Source organism: Ascaphus truei, chromosome 5 (assembly GCF_040206685.1).
Source record: "Ascaphus truei isolate aAscTru1 chromosome 5, aAscTru1.hap1, whole genome shotgun sequence".
Classification (NCBI taxonomy): Eukaryota; Metazoa; Chordata; class Amphibia; order Anura; family Ascaphidae; genus Ascaphus; species Ascaphus truei.
The window spans coordinates 39,950,434-39,971,580 of record NC_134487.1 but is presented as its reverse complement, the minus strand read 5'-3'; the positions used below and the strand labels follow the sequence as shown (position 1 = coordinate 39,971,580).

At 41.6% G+C, this 21,147-nt stretch overlaps 1 protein-coding gene across 3 annotated transcripts in view; it reads right to left on the bottom strand.

Annotated features, from left to right (window-relative positions):
* The window catches only part of PIK3CG (phosphatidylinositol-4,5-bisphosphate 3-kinase catalytic subunit gamma), an 86,699-nt gene that overhangs the window by 43,207 nt on the left and 22,345 nt on the right, over positions 1 to 21,147 (bottom strand). Inside the window, exons 1-6 of one of the 3 annotated variants that reach the window (XM_075599703.1) lie at positions 18,194 to 18,278; positions 9,483 to 11,498; positions 7,218 to 7,283; positions 5,659 to 5,884; positions 3,818 to 3,921; positions 3,076 to 3,222 (exon numbers count right to left, since the gene is read on the bottom strand). In XM_075599703.1, the coding sequence (XP_075455818.1) occupies positions 3,076 to 3,222; positions 3,818 to 3,921; positions 5,659 to 5,884; positions 7,218 to 7,283; positions 9,483 to 11,486 (2,547 nt within the window). In that variant the 5' untranslated portion in view covers positions 11,487 to 11,498; positions 18,194 to 18,278. Of the gene's footprint in view, positions 1 to 3,075; positions 3,223 to 3,817; positions 3,922 to 5,658; positions 5,885 to 7,217; positions 7,284 to 9,482; positions 11,499 to 14,217; positions 14,452 to 18,193; positions 18,279 to 21,147 lie in introns of those variants that run through there. The other 2 variants (XM_075599702.1, XM_075599701.1) reach the window with 2 other exon arrangements.

Sequence of the window (21,147 nt, the reverse complement as noted above, 5' to 3'; positions counted from 1 at the left end):
GAAAAGAGAGAGAGAGAAGGAGGGAAGGAGAGAGAGAAAGGGAAGAAGAGAGAGAGGGAAGAAGAGAGTGAAGAAGAGACGGGGAAGAAGAGAGAGAGAGGGGGAGAAGAAGAGAGAAAAGAAAAGAGGAGGAAAAGAGAGAAGGGGAAGAGAGGGGGGAACAAGAGAAAAAGATAGAGAGGGGAAAAAGAGAAAAATAGAGAGAGAGGGGGAGGGGGGAAATCGAGAGAAAAAGAGGGGGAAAGAGAAAAAAAGTGGGGGGGGGGGGAGAGAGGGAGAGAGTGCTGATGATGAGGGGAAGAGATGATGGGGGGAGAGAGAGGATGGGGGAGGGAGAAAAAAATTGGAGTCCGTATTATCTTATATTACTATGCTGATTTAAAGTGTATGGTGAATTTTACACAACTTTGGAGAAAGAAGCCGAAAAGTAGTGGAGAAAATAAAGCTATTTCATTGTGGCTGGGTGCTGAGAAGTTCCCACCTTCTACTTTACCCAGTGGCGGATTTCCATTAGGCCCGGGCCTAGGGCGGTAAAATTTGGGGGAGGCAAAAATGTCCGCCCCCATATACATTTGCCGCACTCTCGGCCTAATTGAACACATCTTTGACGTGTTTGCTGACCGAAAAGTGCAGAAATGGAACTTCTGACTTAAAAATAAATGGTGAGTACATGAATCATCTATATTTTATATTGAATCTATATTTATATGTGTGCGGTATATTTAATTTTGAATCTACGGAATATGTTCACTTATAATGGGACCCTGAAAAAATGTTTGCCCGGGGGCCCGCGCACAATGGTGGAATTGAACATTTTTAATAACTGGTTCTTACCTTGATGGGCGGCGGGAGGCATCTACCAGCATGTTTTCCCTCCATATCTTCTCAAAATGGCTGCGCGGCGTCACACGGGGCCGCATTGCCATGACAAGGCGATGCCGGGAAACATCATGACGTCACGTAGCGTCTTGTTGCCATAGCAACGGATGTCATGTGATCCGATTACATCACGTGGCGTTCCCGTTGGCATGGCAACGCGGTGCCTTTTGACTCCGCGTGGCCATATTGTGACGCTAAGTAGGGAAAAGATGCTGGTAGACGCCGCCCGCCACCCCAGGAAACAAAATTAAGCACCGGTTCGGCAAACTTGTGAAATTTTAGTAACAGGTTCGCATGAACCGGTGCAAACCGGCTAAATCCTGCAGCTGCCCGGGCATGTCTAGCTACGCCACGTTACAACGCAAATCCGCTTATAGCGCGATGCAAGCGCGGCTCCCAGTTTTCGTATTTATGAATACTTTACAACACGATGATTGGTATCTTAAATACTTTATTGTACAATGCATACAATTGTACATTATTTCTAACGCGATCCGCTTATAGCGCGATGTGATTCTTTGGACCCCAAGCACAGCGTTATAAGGGGGTTGAGCTGTATCATGAGATGACACACAGATAATAATTAGAGGTATCACATTGTGCATCACTTTTTCCCCATTCAATTTACATCATGAAATCCTACTTTAAGGTAGCATAACTTTCTGGCTTCTAACCATTTACACTAGAGGTAATAAATTCTCTCTATATTTTCTCTGCATTTAAACACACACCCTTGAAGTGCAAATCATGCGGTGACAATCACATACTGTAGTTGACAGCTTTGTTTTTTTAAGGTTGTTACTTTTAAAGTTCTTTGTTATTATTTACATCATTCAGTTCTTCAGATGCCAAATCTTTTCTATTCTTCAAACAGTCAGCAGAGACAGTTTTGGGGCTATTTTACCGAATTTGATGTGGTTGATTGAAACCTTCGGTAGTGACAAATGTAAACGTCAGAAATTTGGACAAGGTGAAGATTTCAACTCCTCGGCACTTAGCTGTGGAGGCCGCCCTCCTTCTCCCGCAGCGTCAAATGACGTAGTGGACATCACCAACGTGACGTCGCATGGCACGACAATTTGACGTTGTGATGTCGTGTTGCTATGGTAACGGGACACTGTCTGACATCACGTTAGTGACGTCTGCAGCGTCATTTGATGCCGCGGTTCAAAAGGAGGGCGGCAGCAAGGAGGCGGCTGCCACAGCTAACTGCCTTCCCCGTATATGGGTGCGGACATTTTTGCCACCCACAAATTTTGCCGCACTAGGCCCGGGCCTAACGGGTCTAATGGAAAATCCGCCACTGAAATGGCTAGTTGTACCTTTATGCTGTGCAACGCTTAAGTGGTCCTGAGCACGTGCTAGCACAACCTGTAAGACTCTGTGCACTATGTACAAGTGTTTACTGAAACGTTTGAGGAGGCTATACTAATGTAACACTGTTTCCCCATCACCCCCAATCTCATATAGGGACCAGGACTGGGGATCTACACGCATTACCAGGTGTGTGGTGCTATACCTGTAGGCTGCAGGAGTACTGAGTCGTCTCCTTAGGTGGTAATGAGACATGACAGGACAGGCTTAGGTGGATCCCTGTGTTCTTCTTCTCTTGGTGTTTCAGCGTTTCCAGCTGTGATGGAACCCAGGGTGTATGGGTGTTGGCCCCCATCACTGCACTCCTTACCCCTCCTGCCCAGGATCTGACACCAGGCACAGGTATAGTTGAACAGGATTTATTGTGGTGTATACTGGCAGCAGTTCTTCATAGCAGCATGGTCTTTCTCTGAAGTCCCATGACTTCTAGATGGTGCTGCCCCGGTAGTGTGCGGCCTTGAGTCTTGGTGTTCTCTAGGCCTCTTGGACCTAGAGTGGGCCAGCTCATCCTCACAATGGGAGAGGCTAACAGCCCTTCCTCTCTCCTTGGGGAGTAGAGGCAGACTCTCCTAACTTTAATGCTCCTCCTTAGAAAACTCTAGAAGGGGTGGGCTCATGGACTGTACCCACCTCTAACGGGCTGCACACAGGCCATGAGTCACCACCTTCCTTCACTTTCTAGGATAGCAGAAGGGGGGTCACTGGCCCATAACCTGCTACTGCCTGTAACTTAACAGGACTTACATAGCAGATATACTATGTGGGGAAAGAAAGGTATTATGGGACATACCCTGTTATACTAATAATGCAGATAAATGTTACCTGCAAAATAAGCATATCTTGCCGCAGGTCATCTCCATGCTTAAAGATGATTCCAATTGTTTCGTTTGATAAAGCGGTCGGATCAGCGCATCTAAATTCAAGCCACAGCGGCTTCTTCTTTGAGGCCATCACTTTGCATTTCTCCACCTATTATAAAAGAAAAATCAGATAGACATAATAACCACACTATGTCCCCTTTGTGGTTTGAATGCAGCGACTTCTCCCTTCCTCCCAAATTATTCTTTTTTTTCAAACTTATTTTGAACATGCTGATACTGACAGTGCGAGCTGCCACCTGCCGTTGGTCAACAGAACCAGGACATCAGAGGATAAGAATGGTGAAAGCAGGTTTTGTGCCGAGTGCGATAGGCCATTCCACTGTAGCTCAGTAAAGGGGATAGAAATTGAACAGGGGTGACAGCTAGATTAAGAGATAATGTTCAACAAAATTCCCCACCAGCTGAAACCAAATCCATTTACAATTATAAAAAATATCCAGAGACCCCACAAAGTTATGTCAACCCCACCCCCAGCACAAACTGAATTACTGTTAATATATGTAGCACACATACAGCTGTACAAGATAATACAATAGGAAGAGTATTTTGTTGTACAAGAATACTTTGTTGCATAGTGGAATGAGACTAAAAGCCAGGGATGCCTGGATATATTGCACTGCATATCACTTCTAATAATAATAATATAAATGCCTTAACAAACAGAAAGCAGGGTGTTTATTTACCACCAGCGCCCCAGCTCTTAGCCCTGGATCATAGGGCACTCGAAAGCTCTCTGGAAGCTTCGAACTTTGTAGTTTCTCAAGTTTTTGTCGGAGCTGCGTGATCACTGAGAAAGATAATAAAATACATTAGGGTTTTCAGGGCATTGATAAAAACATATGATAGTATTTACTATATTTGGAAAAGGCTCCGCGACTCCTTGGGATGCAATGAAGGTGATGCATAAAGTCAAATTTTAAGTAAAACTGAGGCCAACACTCACATTTTCTATATACCCCAAATTTCTTTGATGTGTTTTGTATTGTAAAATGTTAAATAATGAGCTGAAAAAACCCATGATGCAAACAGCATCATTGTCAATGTGAATGGTGTGGTGATGTCCATAGGAGGAGTTGCTTAACGCACACATTTTAATATGACGTTTACACTGGTGTGCCATTGTGCATCACATTTTCACCGGTTACTAGTGGCAAGAAAAATATCTGTAACGGCTAAGGTCGCGTAAACTTATTTGGTTAACAATCTACTCTTGCGTTCTGCTTTGAGGATGTCTTTGAGAATGCCCTTACCTGTAATATCCGACTAGCACCCTCTCTATCCAACCTTTAAGACCCATTTTAAAACCCATCTCCATAACGAAGCATATGAGTAGCTCCGTGGCTGATACTATACACTTCATACTTCGAGCTTGGCCCCTTGCAGACGCACTTACCAGAACACCTACCATTTCGATTGCAATCTCTTCGGGGCAGGGACTCCTTTTTCCTAATGTACTTTTATGTCTGAAGCGCTTGTTCCAATTATGTGTTATATTATTATGTCGCGTGCATTACTGCTGGGAAGCGCCATGTACATAAAATGTACATAAATGGCGCTATATAAATAAAGATATATGCATACAGATGTCACAAGCTCTGTTACATTTCACAGAAGCACAAGCAGAAAATTAGTATACGGAGTCATATCAAACTATTTTCCAGTTGATACACCACCCCGAATGTGCTTTCTAAATTAAGTAGAAGGTAAAACTAAATTAAAATAAGTAAAAAGTGACTCACTGAGAGTGCTCATTTGCATATCATTACCCAGAATCCCTGGATGCAGGGGAAGTATTGTACGCGAAGAGATAATGGGGAAAGGCAGGGTTGCAGATCTGTCTCGGACATGTGAATGTGCTCACAAGTGATACTTTTATTTGATCTAAATTAAGTATGAGAGAAATGCTACCTACATGGCCTTGAGTTAGAGAGTAATATTTAATTGAGACGGTTTTCTAGAACATTTATAGGTTTGAACTTTCCTTTAGAGGCTACACTGGTCATAAATAGATACCCTATTAATACGTGTAGGATTGTGCTTAACAGTAGGGGTTGAAGATAAAGTCCATGCAGTTTGTGCAAAAATAAAATTGAACCGTGGAACTTTTCCATCGTAGTGGGATGTTGGATATGTGATTTAAAGACCACATGTAACCATCATTGTTTAATGCAGTGTTTTTCAACGTGGTTCCTAGGATCCCTTGAGTGCTATGGGTATCCCTAAAGGGGTTCCTGCAATTTTCAGGTCATTTGAAAATTGTACCAAATACAGAATAATTTACATCTGATCTCAGACACACTATTAGAGAGGGTTGAGGTTCCTTACAATGCATCTGATCTCAGACACACTATTAGAGAGGGTTGGGGTTCCACAGAATTTCACAATATAATTATAGGGTTCTTTAACCAAAAAAAGACTAGACACCACTGGTTTAATGCATCCAGTTGCTGAAGGCATATGATTCATTAAATGTTCTTTACCATATAAATGGGCTTTAACATATAACAAACAGAACAAAGCATACCTTGTGAAGTTACATCATACTTCTCAGCAGAAACCAATTTGATCTCCATAGTGACTTTATGCAGAACTTCAGTTACTTGAACCTGCTTCATAAAATCATGCAGCATTGCAGTGCCACAACCTCTCAGATACGCTTCCAGAATGACTGCAAACCTTTGTTGATAATGCATGGACTGAGCAATCTCACTTCTCAGAAACCAAAACAAGAAGTGTCCGATCCGTTTACTCTGGAAAGGGAAACACGTTGAAATAAAATGTTACATTGTATAATAGAGTTGTGGCTTCATTCGCCAAACCAAGCTAAGCTATTAAACTGTTATTGGTCTCTATGTTTATTTTGTATGGGGCATTCACTGCTGCTCTCTAAACCACAGTTATAAACATCAGGCAATGTTATCCCCACAGTAAAGGTTTGTATACTTGTCTGGAAATGGCTGTGGGCAGAAGAATGGTTTCAGAGCTATAATAATTTCAGGGGAGTCACATTGGGTTTTAAGGTTTCTGCAGAACAAGTAGAAAAGCCATAGACACTGAAGATAGAAGTGTGTAGTGTGACAGAGTCACTGTCTATGTAGGTCAGAGAGAGGTTCACTATGTGTGCTTTCCAGCATGCTGGAGGTTAAACACCTCTGGAGAGGCAAGCTCAAGGTGCACCTAATTAATGCAGACTGAACTCCTGACTGCAAGGGTTTTTTAAAAGCAAGCTGCCAGAAGAGAGACTTTCCCCAGTAAGGACGCTGGTCGGTACCGTTCCCCAGGCCTGTTGGTGCAGGGCCTGCTGGGACCCACACCCAGGAACGGAATCTCCAGGAACTGGAGTTCCAGGCTATTGAGTAATCAGAGCTGCCCCCTTCTGCAAGTATTCAGAGGGAAAACCTAGTGACTCCTGGAATGGATTTCCCAGCACCTTAAGATAAGGACTTTATATCTTGTACGTTACATTTTATGATGTTTAAAACTGAAAGTTACCTTAGCTACCCAGTTGGTCAGTTAGGGCCATGGCTATGTAGCTTGCCTCCCTAAAGTGGAGTAGGCTTTATTTTTATGGGTTTGTTTTTTTTGCCTTAAAGGGACAGCGTGTTCAATACTGTATTGTTGCTGCGGAAAAATAAAACCACCATAGGGGGTTGTTACAGCCTAAAGTACACTGTGTGGACTCTTACTGACCCTACCATGAGGCCGTGCTGTCACAGTAGTCATAATCAGTATTGTGTTAAACTGGAGAAACAGTGTTCCCAACTGCCACCACACATAGGGAACATTCAGTTGAATCGGTGATATGACTCTTGCAAGTTAATAAGTCACATATTACAGTAAATAGGGAATCAGCAGACTTGTGGCCATTGTGCAAGAAGAAAATTGGAGAGGCCTCGGCAGTTTTAGTGGTCATGTCCAGAACACATTTTGAATGCTTCCTGATATAGAACATCCAGAAAAATCAGGACTGTGGTAGGTGGCCTAGTCTGCTCAATATAACATAAGAAGAAAATGAGTATGGAATATGCAGCATAATAATTATATTTCCCCAAGCATGAAATCTTGCATGAAGTAATGTCTTACTCTTAATGCGCGTTTCAGCAGGAACCTGGATAAAGCACTGTCATGATATGGTTCAAACTTCACCGCCTAAAAAGAAAAGAAACAATACTTTACGTTTTTAGTAACCAAGATATAGAACCTATACAGGGTGTAAGAAGAAAAGAAAATGCATTATATTGTGGTCAACAATCTTTAATTCAATTGTTTTGGAAGTTACTATAAGAATAAAGCACACTTTTTTTGAAGATTGCTTGCCATAAAAATGTTGCTTTGAAAAGGTATACATACTTACATGTAAAGAGGAATCCAGTGGATAAAAAAAGCGGAGCACAGCATAGCAAAGATATGGGGCTACAAACAAAAGACTAAATTAAAAAGACCTTTATTTACTCTGGTGACAACATGGAAAAACAGACCAGTTACTCTAACGCGTTTTGCGCGTTTGGCGCTTTTTCAATGAGTGTATCTCGCTGTTGTATTAGGTGATTAATATAACTTAACTTCAGCCCCAAGCCAGAAGTGACGTGACACTGTTTTGGTGCGAATTCAGCAATACGAACAAAATTGGATGTGGCAAGCCTCAATATATCTACCGATCACAGAGACACCTACCGGATTTGGGGGGGGGGGGGGGGAAGGGGAGGATTATTGTGTGTGTATTGGGTGATGGGGTGGGGGGTTATTGAGTGTGAGGGGGTTATTGAGTGTGAGGAGGGTGGGCTATTGTGTGAGGAGGGGAGGGGGTTATTGAGTGTGGTGAGGGGGTTATTGAGTGAGAGAGTGAGAGGTGAGGGTTTAAGATAGGTAGGGGGAGTGGTGGAAGGGGGAGAGTAAGAGGTGGAGTAAGAGGCAGGAGAGGGGAAAGAAAACCATGGGGAGGGAAAGAATGCAGGAGTGTGAGGAAAGAAATAGAGGAGTGAGAGCAAGGTATGTGAGAAGGGGGAGGAAGATGAGGTCTCACAAGACACACAGCTGAAGAAAACCCCCCAGGGATGTCAGTGCTGCTCAGTCAGTGATTAAGAGGACTATTGCACATCCAAGCAGTGCTCCCCTTCTTTGTTAGCTCAACAGCAATGACATTAGTGGTGGCTATTTTTATTTCACTTGCCAAATGAATGACTAAAATACCTCTAGAACTGCTTTTGAGCAGGGGCACCACTAAAGGGTTTTTTTAATCTCGGGGCGTCCCTTTATTTCAGATCTCACTCATCCCCCTCCTCGCCTTTCCACAAGCATGTACCCAACACGATCACCCACCCTCTTGGGGAATGGGGGTCAGAGGGGGGTGAGGGCGGTTATAGAATAAACATTTAAAAAAATTATTCTGTGTTTTTTGTTTTTCTAAATAAAGTTTGCATAATTTTGTTAAACGTTGATGTAATTCATGCTAATTAGTAATAGTAGCATTAGTCATTTCTACATAATCTTTGGAAAGTTTATTTAACAATAGCGCATCTGCCCAACATAGAGAGATTAAGATTAACCCATCCCTCCATATCCTTTGCCACACTAACAAAAAGTGGTGAGTAACTGAGTGTATATAATTTGGAGAAATCAGTAGGAATATTGATGCCTAAACATTTCATATGGGTTTTTGCTATTTTAAAAGCGATCCCTCTGCATTCATATACCTTCCACTCATCGTTATGGTCTAACCAACACTTCTGATTTGTTCAAATTGATTCTATATCAGCAAAATTTACCAAATGCTAAAATGGCTGGCCTGGATTTTTTTTGGGATGTGAGAAAAATAGCAGCATATCATCTGCAAATAAAGCTATTTTTAGTTCCTGTTTACCTATTTTAACTCAATTTGTTGGCAAGTGGCTCTAACGCAATGGCAAACAGCAAGGGCGATAATGGACATCCTTGTCTCGTCCCCTTTTTTATTTTGAAAGCTTATGACAGTTTGATATAGGTGTTGCAACACTTTTTTTTTTAAATTGCCACTTATTCCAACATTTTCTACAGAGTTTAAAAGATGATGCCATGTTAAGTCAAAAGCTTTTTCAGCATCTAAACGGAATACAAAACTCTTGGAGATGTTTTTTTGTGTGCTTATTTCACATGTTGGATAGCAAAAGAAGTATCTTTGATAGGAACAAAGAACACATTTTATGTGGAAGGAGAACCCCAGACAGAACATAGGGAAGTGAGAATGAAAACAGAGATCAAATATATATAGTTAAAGTTCACTAATGCAATTTCAAAGAGCTTTTGTGCTCATGCAAATGAATATACATGAGGAATTATACTACATGTGCCATTATGTAAATTTTTCCCTACCTGAACCAGTTGTAAAAGATAATGCAGGACATCATAATCTTGCAGACTTTCCAATTTCTGAACTGCCATTGCTCGTACATTTTCATCTGAAAAGTTACAGTCAAGAAGTTGAATTGTTAGCCCAACATCTAGAGAGCAATCATCCCATGCTTCTCTTTTACTGAGCAACTGGTATGTTTTGGCTACCGTTTCCTGCTGTCCCCACTTTACTGAACTTAGCAATTTAGGGTATCCGTCAGGGTGTTTTATGATTTCATATCTGAAATGCCACAACAATTCTTTGTCCTCTGGAGTAAGAGGATGCAATGGGTCTGTGGCTATGATCTCTTCAAGTTGCTTGCGAAGCTGATTGGGCATTTCAGATCTTACCCTGTCTTGCTCAGGATCAGATGCTGACTTGTGTTTAGGCAGTGCAACTGGGTGACAGTATTTGTCTAGACTAATAGAAATCGCCATAGAAGTTTCTTTGTCAGGATTTGTTGCAGACGTAAGTTTATCTGCATTAATGCTTCCTTGCTCTTCTCCTTTACCTGGTATTTTCCACATATGAAGCACATACTCCCCTTGTCTTAATAAGAACCGGTGATCTATTAACAAAAGATTTACATAGTAAAGAAGCTGGTTTTTGCATTTTGAGTCTGACCCTGAAGAGTCAGGTGACTGTATGCTTGTCTTTGTAGAGACTGTAGGAGCTTTACCACAATATATCTGGAAATTTAGAAGAGCTCCTTTTGGCAAGTCTTTAATGTTTATATCAAATTCAAGCCACATGTTCCATAGAACCTCTTCAGTAAAAGGCTTGCACGTAGTTCTCCTCTGTGCAAGGACCTGTTGTCCATGTTGAATGTTCGCTTCCACAAAAATAATGAGCTCAGTGTTTCTTGGCAAGACAGGGATATCAATAGCAATAATTTTTACCCTAAACTTTCTGTTGCAGTCCCAAAGTGATATGGTAAATATCTTCTCATGATCTTTTCCTCCAATGGTAAGCTGGTCATGATATCCCGTGACTCCTGTGCAGTCATCAACCAGTGGCCACTCTTCCTTTTGGACTTTGTCCTGAGATGAATCAGGTGGAACATCCAGAACAAGATGTATCTCCTCCCCATTTTTAATACAGTGCCGTATCCAGTGAAAATCTACGATTGGTGCATTTCCGATGATATATTCATCTCTCCCGCAAACCCTGAGAACAAAATCCAGCTCATTGTGCTCTTCTGAAATGTCCAGCAAAGATTTCTTCTTCGCCATCTTTGTGAAGAAGCTTTGAAGTATTACATCTGGTGTGTCATCAATGGAAACTCGTATTGTATGGCTCGTCATTCCTTTGTGTATGATGATAAAAATGCTATTGGAGGAAATCTTTTTACTCAAATATTCTGGAAGTGGTTTGGAGATAAGCCAGGGATCCATGGAATACAACCTGGCATCTCTGCTGGACAGCTCAAGCATTCGTGGTGTAACTAATCTGCGACGGGTAAATTCTAGCTCATCATCATGGACATTGCTTACATCTGTGACATCATACCCGATCAAATTATTTAATTTTCTCTGGTACTCTAGGGTTTCTTCTGAGGTTTTCTCTTTCTGGACAATATAAATCTTGCCCACAGTTTTCTGTAAAACCTTCCAGTAAACAATACAATCTAATGTTTGTATTACCTGATGTTTGTCATATATTTCATACAATTGTCCCTTTTTCTGATACTGCAGAAGAAACTGGTCTGGGGTAACTCTGTGGTAAAAATCACTGTTGTGGCTTTTTTCGATAGCATGCATCCAGACCTGCGCTTTCATCTGTTCAACGGTGCAGTTGCCAGCTATTTCTAGGCGAATTGTATCTGGTGCTTTGTTATGTTTATGACTTGTAGGAAGAATGAACTCTATGGGAATGAGCTCCATGGAGAATATGTTGCATGTCACAGAATGGGGCCTCATTATTCTTCTTCTTCGTTTGTTTTCATCTCTCAAAACAACAGGCTGTTCATAATTCTCCAACTCCATGCCAGAAGCAAGCTAGAAATAAAAATAAAAATAGAATATGTAGTTTCCTCCATTTTGTTGGGTACTTTAGAACACAGTGAGTATGTTTAATAGAAACCCCTTCTTATAATTAGTAACTTTAATTGGAAAGTCATGCCTACATCCAGTGTTTGGGGGAGAGGGGGGAAGAACCCCTAACCCTTCTATCTGCTAAAGCTGGACTTCTAACAAGACGTTCCCTAGAACAACTCAAGTTTTACGGAGGTTAACGAGTATCCACAAAGCAAATATACAAAAAGAACAGCCATTCTAAATCTTATTAGCATAAGTTTAATATCACATTATTGTAGAATAACATTGTTAAGTGTCTTACCCTTATTCCTACCCAGGATCCTAAAAATGGGCTTTTGCCGAAAAAAGAGTGAGGGAGAAAAAGAGACTAATTTTGAGTACGTATTGACTTCCATACCTCTCAAAACAGTTCTCTAAGCCAGAGGTGCTCAACTCCCGTCCTTAAGACCCTCCAACATGTCACACTTTAAGAATATCCCAGCTTCAGCATCGGTAGCTTAATCGAATACTGAGCCACTAATTGAGCCACCTGTGCTGAATCAGGGATATTCTTAAAACCTGACCTGTTGGGTGGTTTTGAGGACTGAAGTTGAGCACCACTGCTCTATGCTACATGGGGAGATACCTGTGAAATGATGGTAGTGCACGCACTCCAATACATAGGTGATAGCGGGGTACTTAACCGCCGGTGCGCTGGTCCTGGGGAGCTCCTGACGTCCCAATGTGATCCAGTGAAGAAGAAGAATCAGGCACATGGTCTTAATCATCAGTGAAAGGGGTTTATTGTGCCAAGAAATCCAACGTTTCGACAGTAATACTGCCTTTCAAGGTGAGCCTACACCTTGAGAAAGGCAGTATTACTGTCGAAACGTTGGATTCCTTGGCACATTAAACCCCTTTCACTGATGATTAAGACCGTGTGCCTGATTCTTCTTCTTCACTGGATACCTGTGAACACACCGAAGATGTCTGATAAATATGCTGTGACGTTTGACGTGGACTTTAAGTTAGGTTAATAACACCTAACAGAACTTTGTGGAAATGGACCTGGGAGTAATAAGACCAACTAAATAAGGCGCTATTAATAAAAAATAATATATCAACAACTAAAAATAGGCTTGAACATTATTTGAAAACAAAACAAAAAACAACTAACGCTGGAAAAAAGCTTTGGCACACACTAGATCCGAAAAGCGCCATCTGGAACGCCAGTAGAAACGACTTGGCGGTGATTATTATCACAAATCGCTTGGTTTTTTATTACCTTTGTGAGTGTTCCTTTTCCCTCCCCCAATCCCATATTTTTATTAAATGTACAATTTTACGCTATGGGGCGTGGGCTCTCTGTTTTCTTTTCGTTTCTATAGAATCTCCACTGGAATTGGTTCTTCCATCTGAGAGCAGCCTTGGACCCCTGGACTTTTATTCTGTCCCTTTGAACTTATCAGGACTCAATTAAGGGTTGGACTTTTGCACATGATTTTCTACTTTGGAATTTATTATATGCATTTACACTCTTTATTATGTATTTTTAGAGTGTGTTTTTTTGTTTGTTTTTCTAGCTATCTTGCATTTCACTAATAGGAATACACCATATCATTACACAGGTTAGATCATATTTTCTAGAATAATATTTTTCACTTTATCACACACATATAATATCACATATATTATATTATATACAATTCATTTCACACCAGTTCACAAGTGGCCCTACTTATTTTCTTTTTCTTGAAAAAATATATATCTAGTCTAATACACAGTATAAGGGAAAGCTGAATCATTTTCTGATTTCGGAATCATTCCTTGTTGGCAAACTTGTCCTGTCACTTATAAATGCTAACTTAGAATGCAGAAATATTAAGGAAAATTCCTTATACATATTCAGGTCTGATCCATAAATGTGTCTGTATCACTATGTTAATATCAAGAGCTTCATCAGCAAATATTACCCAAAACTGCAAACCAGATTGTTTAAATGACATCCAAACAGCAGTATTACTCCTACATATATTGGTGCAAAACAATATTTTCCTCTGAATTTCTACATACTGTACACTACCTATACTAATGAGATATTCTGGTAAAACCACCGCATTGTCACGAATGAGCCTAGAACAATAAATGGTCATGCATCCTCTCCTATTTCGTTTATAACTTCATTATATTTCACCATTCCTTAGATAGCAACTTGAGTCCCCATTGCATCTTTAATAATACACGTTAAATATAATAAGACAAGTCATTATTTGTTCGCTATGTTGAATTGCAGGAATTGTGAATGTGTTCATCTTATGTCCTATAGGTTTCTAGAGCAATTTCAATATACCCGTGATTGCTCCAGATACATCAAGCAGTGGTAAGGAAAACTGGAGTTGTTATCTCCAAACATAAGTACATTTTTGGTCAACTTGCATGCCAGTTGACCAAAAATGTACTAATGTTTGGAGATAACAACTCCAGTTTTCCTTACCATTGCGTGATGTATCTGGGTCATTGTCTGCACAAGGAAGCGATTTTGCACGCAGAAGAATAGAAGATTAGAAAGACTATGTACTGACACTTATACATTAAAGAAACATCTGGCAACCTGAAGCCCACTATATCCTTCCTATTAGGATCTTGCTGTACTGTGCCTTCCCAATCTCAAAAATCTGATGCGTTGTGTAGAAATAATTACCTGTTTATAAGGGAGAGGTTAGGCTGCTGAAGAAGACTCATTTGTTTAGGATTTGCCGGCTACACTGAGACTGTGTACTGTTGCATATCCGAAGTGTGTCAAAGCTGTTCTGCTTTTTTTCTCTCCTTTTCATCCAGTTGCAGAGGAAGTGCAGCTAGTAACAGGAAGGAAGCTTCGACCACATTGATTATTCATTTGATTACAGATTTAGAAATGCCACAGTACACTTCCCGTAGCTGCAGCAAAAGTATATTGGAACAATCATTCATTTCATTTGCGTTTAAAATTCGAAGAGCAATTTGGTTTCGCTGAAGCTGATGGACATATGTCTTTTTTTCAACCCGAAAGGACTGTGTTACCATGGAAATTAACCCTTTGAGGAAATGTACAGGACTATCTGCTGTGAAAAAAAATCTTCATCGTCATATTTGTAGCTGGAAAATCGGAACAAATCCGCTCAAATGAAAGTCTGTGCTGAATAACACACTTCATATGCTCTGATTATTGTGTAAAGATGCCCCTCAGGTACAGGAGACACCAGATTGAAAGTGTAAAAATGAAACAATTGCTCTATTTTGTTACACCTGTGGGTGACAGGTAAGAATGAAAAGGGGGCAGTGCAGAGCTGCTGGAAGCACAACACCAGTGTAAGGCCTTGAATATGGTAAAAAATACTGTGCTGAGCCAGCACACTTACCTCCTGCATCTGGTATGTGTTTGGCTTTAGCAGACTTTAGAAGGCACGTGCGGAGGCGTGCTGAATTGCAGCCGACAGATTAATTTAAGTTTTCGCGCTTACAGGAGCGGAGGGCCGGTCACGTGACCGCAAACAGCCAATAGGAACGAGGGACTAGACCCGCCCTCGGCCCCGCCTCAGTCCCGCCTCCCAAACGCACTTGCTGCCTCGTCTGACAGGATGCAAACAAGCTCCTGCTTGAGCAGGCGGGGCTGAGCACAATCGCTGAGGAGCGTGGCTGGTATTACCATGTCCGCGGCCTAACTCACAGCTGGGCTGCCCAGGCAGGCTGCATGTCCAGGTGCTATAAAAGGCTCTCTCTCCATGTTGGGAAAAAGCACTTTCACACAGTAACTAGAGAGAGTTGCTTCAGCTTAAAGCAGCAATATTACTTTCCACCTCCTTTTTCTTATTATTTTTATACGTAACGCATGTGGCAATGTATAATTCTACATTCTTACCCAGTGGCGGGTTTCAAAATCCACCGCCCCATGGCACTTAGCTGTGGCGGCCGCCTCCTTGTTGCCGCCCCCCCCCTCCTCCTTCTGAACCGCGTTGTGAAATGACGCACGGTGTCATGTTGCCATGGTAACATGATGTCATTTGACGCTGCAACGTCGCGTTGCCATGGCAACGAGACGCCGTGAGACGTCATGGTGGTGACATCCGCGGCGTCATTTGACGCTGCGGTTTAGAATGAGAAGGTGGGCTGCAGGTAAAGAGGCGGCCGCAACAGCTGTGACTTCCCATCAGGCCTGAGAGGCCCGAGAGCGCGGCAAAAGAATATGGGAGGGTGGGGGGAGGGGGGGACATTTGGCAGACATTTTTACCGCCCCCCAAATTTTGCTGCCCTAGGCCCGGGCCTAACGGTCCTAATGGGAAATCTGCCAATCTGCCACTGTAATCTTACCTAAGATGGAAATCATTTGGTTCTCATGTTATAAATCTGTAAAAATCCTGATTCTGTGCCTAACATAATGGCCGCCTTTCAGTTTCAATCAATCCTTCATTCAGTGTAACTCAGGAGCTCCAATAAATCCTTATATTACTAAGGTAACATTATCTAGTGTTACAGTTTACAGCTCAAACTACTGGAAACATTGATAACAAATTATTACAAACAGGAAAGTGTTGAATATACTGAGCATCCTTTGATTTCTATAGCAGGTTTGAGCCCACATCCCAAGCAATGCAAGATCTTTGCAACACTTTCCTGTTTGTGATCATTTGTTTTAAATGTTCCTAGCCGTTTGAGCTGTAAACTGTAACAATAGTCAATGTTACAAGGACACATTGTATCTGCTGAGTTAGGCCGAGTCCATAGGACAGGCCGCGCTGAGCCGTGCGGACGCTCCGCGCTGAGCCCCTTCATCCTCAATGAGGATGCCTTGAGAGGGGGCTCACGCAAGCGTCCGCAGGCGTGCTGAGGCTTTGGAATTTTCAGCCGAAAGCCAAGCTGTTTTTCAGCGTGCTGTCGGCTGAAAATATCCAATCAGCCTGAAGCAGCGTCCACGTCACGGCGCTGTGACGTTGATGTCAGTGCGTCGCGGGCGATTGGCCCAGCGATGTCACTGCCCCGCCTCCAACCACCTCCCCCCCGGCTCCCTTCGCACACGCTGGTTCGCCTGCAAGTCCATGCAATCGCGCAGACTTCAGTAGGCGAGCCTCAGCGTCAGCGCGCCTCCGCCCTGATCAAGACTCTATGGCCCCGGCCTTACACTGACTGAAGGATTGATTGAAACAGAATGGTGGCCATTAAGTGAACCCAGGGAAGAGGGATCTTTGCTGATCGATCACGGGATAACGAATCGATCGGCAGTGTAGGGAATTCTTTTTAAATAAAGAAAATCAAACACTGCAGTAATAAAGTGCTGCTTGGGTTGCCTTTTTAAAACTCATGAAAAATGGCATTAAGAGTTGATTACAAAAACAAACAAAACAAAAAAAAAACAGTCACCTATCTAATACTACAGAACTCATTCAAAAAACATAAGATTTCAAGTTTTTCTGCTTTAACCCTTTCACTGTGAAAGAGACCATCAACGTACGCTACAGGCCCCATCCAGCAGCGAAAGGGTTAAAATGTGGATAACTTTGTTAGGAGGGATCTGATGGCACTGGATATTTTGTGTTATTGTTATATATTACAGCTATTTTGTTTGTAATTAATCTTTTGCTCTCATCACGTAAAAACAACAAAAAAAATGGGGTTGGGGGATTGGGCATTGTTGTTTTAAAAATACATGTCACCTACATTTAGCCACTAAGCCTATCAGTAATATTATTAGTTCACGTTGGGGCATGGGGGCCTGCCCTGTACACATCCATTTAAAGCCAAAGTTCACATTCTCTGAGCTGCAAACAGAGCCCCATTCAGTTTTATTTATTTATAAAATGTTTTACCAGGAAGTAATACATTGAGAGTTACCTCTCGTTTTCAAGTATGTCCTGGGCACAGAGTTAAGACAAATAATACATGGTTGCAATACATAGTTACATAAGTGAACAGGGTATACATTATATACAAGACATTGCGTGCACAGTAAGAGATAATATATATTATGGGCGTATGAAACAGTTACAGACCAGATTAAAATGTGAGACAGCCTTAGTTTTGAAAGAACTTAGACTGGTGGTGGCTGTGAGAGTCTCTGGGGGGTTGTTTGTTTTTGTTTACTAACACGTAATACAATGTCCTAGTGCAAATTAGATTTGTGTATCTTCTTGTTTTTTCGTTTCCGTGGATACTGATAACTTCCTCTTTAATAATGAAATCCAAATGTAAGTATCTGTCACATTGCAGTAGCCAAATGTCACACACTCATGGACTGTAATTGCATATGCATGATCTCGTTTTTTTATTTTTTTTTTATTATTATTATTCTAAAAGTACAAACTATATTTAGTGACAGCGCTTTCTGTGGACTCAAAAAAACACAGGAGACAACAAAAAATACTATATATCTCAGATGCACGGACCCCTTAGAGACACACTTACCATAACACTACTGTCTCTGTAAGTTCTCCCTAATTACCATTTATATTGTAAGCTCTTCAGAGCAGGGACCCCCCTTCCTATTGTTACTTTCATCTGAATTGCTTATTCCCATTATGTATTATATTATTATGCCACGTGTATTACTGCTGTGAAGCGCTATGTACATAAGGAGAAAAGAAAGGAATCATGTGTAGTATGTTCCAAAAGAATGTAGTATGGCCATGCATACAATACACACTTACAAGCTGTGCAGCCGTTAAGGCTTAATCAGTCGGAGATCTCAGCAGTGGCTCCAGTAGTTCGTACTCACACCTCTCAGCTGGGGCAGCTGATGCCGGCTCTGAGCTTTAGTTCCCTCCACGTGATCTCTCACATGCTGCTGCTCTCAGCTTCGGTATTACCAGGAACCACCTCTCCTAAGAATCCTTGCAAACGGTCTCCAGGGCTATAGTCTCATACGGTGCCAGTCCTCAGAAATAGTAAACTGATGCAAAACTATACTGTCCAACAAGTTTCACCGGTCCGGTTTGTTGGCTTCTTCAGGGATTCTCCAGCTGAGAGCCATGATTGCGCACTACCGGAGCCACTGCCGAGATCCCTGAATCATTAAGCCTTTGTCTTCTGCGTTTCTTGAGTCCACACAGAGAAGCGCTGATTCTTACATTTAGATTTCATTATCGTATCATTTTGCCCACGTTGGAGGGTAATTTATGAACCAGCAGCTCAAGAGGATAATGCACTTATCATGCATTACTTTCTCAGATGAACTTATATTCTATGGTATTTGAAATGTGGATCTGATTAATTTTTGACACTTTCACATATTATTCACATTGGTGATTGATTTAGTATTATTAGTGTTTATTAGAGTAGCAGTTAAAGAATATCACTTGTGAGCACATTCACATGTCTTAGACAGGTCTGTAACCCTGCCTTTCAACCATTATCACCTAGCATACAGTGCTTCCACTGCAGCAAGGGATTGTGGGAAATGACATTCAAATGAGCACACGTGTCATCTTTTGCCTGGAATATCCATTCACATGGAGCCCATATAAGCAAATGCATCGCTGTTTACACAGCTTTTAAGCACAGCATGGGACTAGCAAAGCAAGTCAAACCACTCACAGACATGTTTCAACCTTAATGGGTCTCATCAGTGTGAGGTTGTTTTATACTTGCTTTGCAATATTTCTAGCCTAGGTAGGTTTACCATATACATTTTAAGTTATGGTGGGTGAAGGGCAACAAAAAACCTCCACCGTTAGAATATAGCCAATAAAGAATATCACTTGTGAGCACATTCACATGTGTTAGACAGGTCTGCAACCCTGCCTTTCAACCATTATCACCAGCATACAGTGCTTCCACCACAGCAAGGGATTCTGGGAAATGACATGCAAAAAAAAAATATATATATAAATATACTCTTCACTAGACCATATTATGATACCAAAATGTTATAATACACCTGTGAAGGACATGCCAATAGGATTAATAATAAATAATACCAATAGTCTATAATTCAACAGGTGCACTGACCTAAACAATGATAACAATAATTCTGCCAATGCCATGTGCTCCTAAAATAATGTATGCAAAATAAGAAAATATAAAAATGGACAGGGCAAAATGCAAAAAAATATAAAAATCAATAAAAGTGAAAAAAAAAAACAATCCCAGTAACACAGTCCTCCGGAGTCTTTGCAGCCTGGACACAGGAATCACCAATTCCTTGGAAGATATCTATAGGAACAAAGAAGAACATACGCACTCCTAGTGTATTAAAGTTTAAGAATTTAATGGGACTGGACAAATAAAAAGTGCACAATCACAAACGAAGCCAATAATCGGGCAGTTTTTGAGACAATCTCAAGCTCCATCTTGGCAAAGGAACCCACGCAGCTGTTGCTGTGCTATCTGGCACTCCATGCTGACCGCAACCGGATGTGGAATATCAGTACTCCTCCACAATGTTTCCCGGCTCACGTTGGTACACGCTGGTGCTTGCGGCTTCTTGTCTCTGCTCTCTCAGCTCTCTGCCTCTCAGCTTGCCCTCGATAGAGTGGCACTTACACACACAAATGGCACCCTACACGTTTCATCTAAAATTACTTCATCAAGGGGCCCTCCTAAATTTGAGCGACAAATGGATATCTGTCCATTGTCACCTGCTAAACATAAAGGGTTTGTCCTTATTGTATCTGTCTAATTGCAACGGTTTCAAATATCTATACGTTATTCTTCAGAATTTATGTCATCCCATGATAGCCTATATTTAATCCTGTTACCATATTCAGTTATCTACGTCATCAAGGGAGCTGGACAGTGTTAAATGTCCTATCTAACCTCCTTGATGATGTAGATAACCGAATATGGTCCTATAGTATCCCCCTCATAATGTAGAGAACCATATTTGGGCATCTACATCATCCAGTAGGTTGGGACAAACTGGAGACTGCTTCTTACCTTCAGAACTGCTGGGGACAGCACACGGAAATGGTGATGGAGACAGCTGCACAGCTCATATAAAAGGGTAGTATCGGTTTCTTAATGGCCCAACAGGATTAATGCTGCAGCCTCAGCAGGGGCCCTGCAGAGTTAATCCTCCTGGGTCGCTTACTTTTTTCTGGGCCATGATTGCACATGGCTGCTGTGTAGTACAGCTGCCACACATGATCGCTCTTAGGAGGGAAGCCTATTTCAGAAAAAGTAAGAGCTGGAACAAAAGAGCCAGCTAAAACAAAAGAACAGTTGTATGGCAGCAGACTCAAGATAAATGTGATAAAGGATTTCTACACAGAAAGGGTGGTGAATCTGTGCAATAGCCTCCGAACATACAGGAGGTAAAGGTTAATAAAGGGAGCTCAAACATATGAAAGAAAGCTAGGGATCCAGTAGGGTCTAGGGTTTTGCAACAGATAGGAAAATGGGCAGATTAGGTGGTCCCAGTGACTTTTCTACCATCAAATTATGTTTTCAGGTCAAGTTTTATCTGTAAATGTATGACTAAATAGGACTTTTGATAAACTTTTCAGGACATTCTTCCTTTTATGCTTTTCATTTGTATTCACGATCTGCTGTCTCAATAGTACATATGCAGAGCAGGCAATTGTTGTGAAGATTCCAATAATTATAATAAAATCAAATGTCAACAGACCTACCTGCGCAGTGTAAGCCTAATGGGGTTAAGACA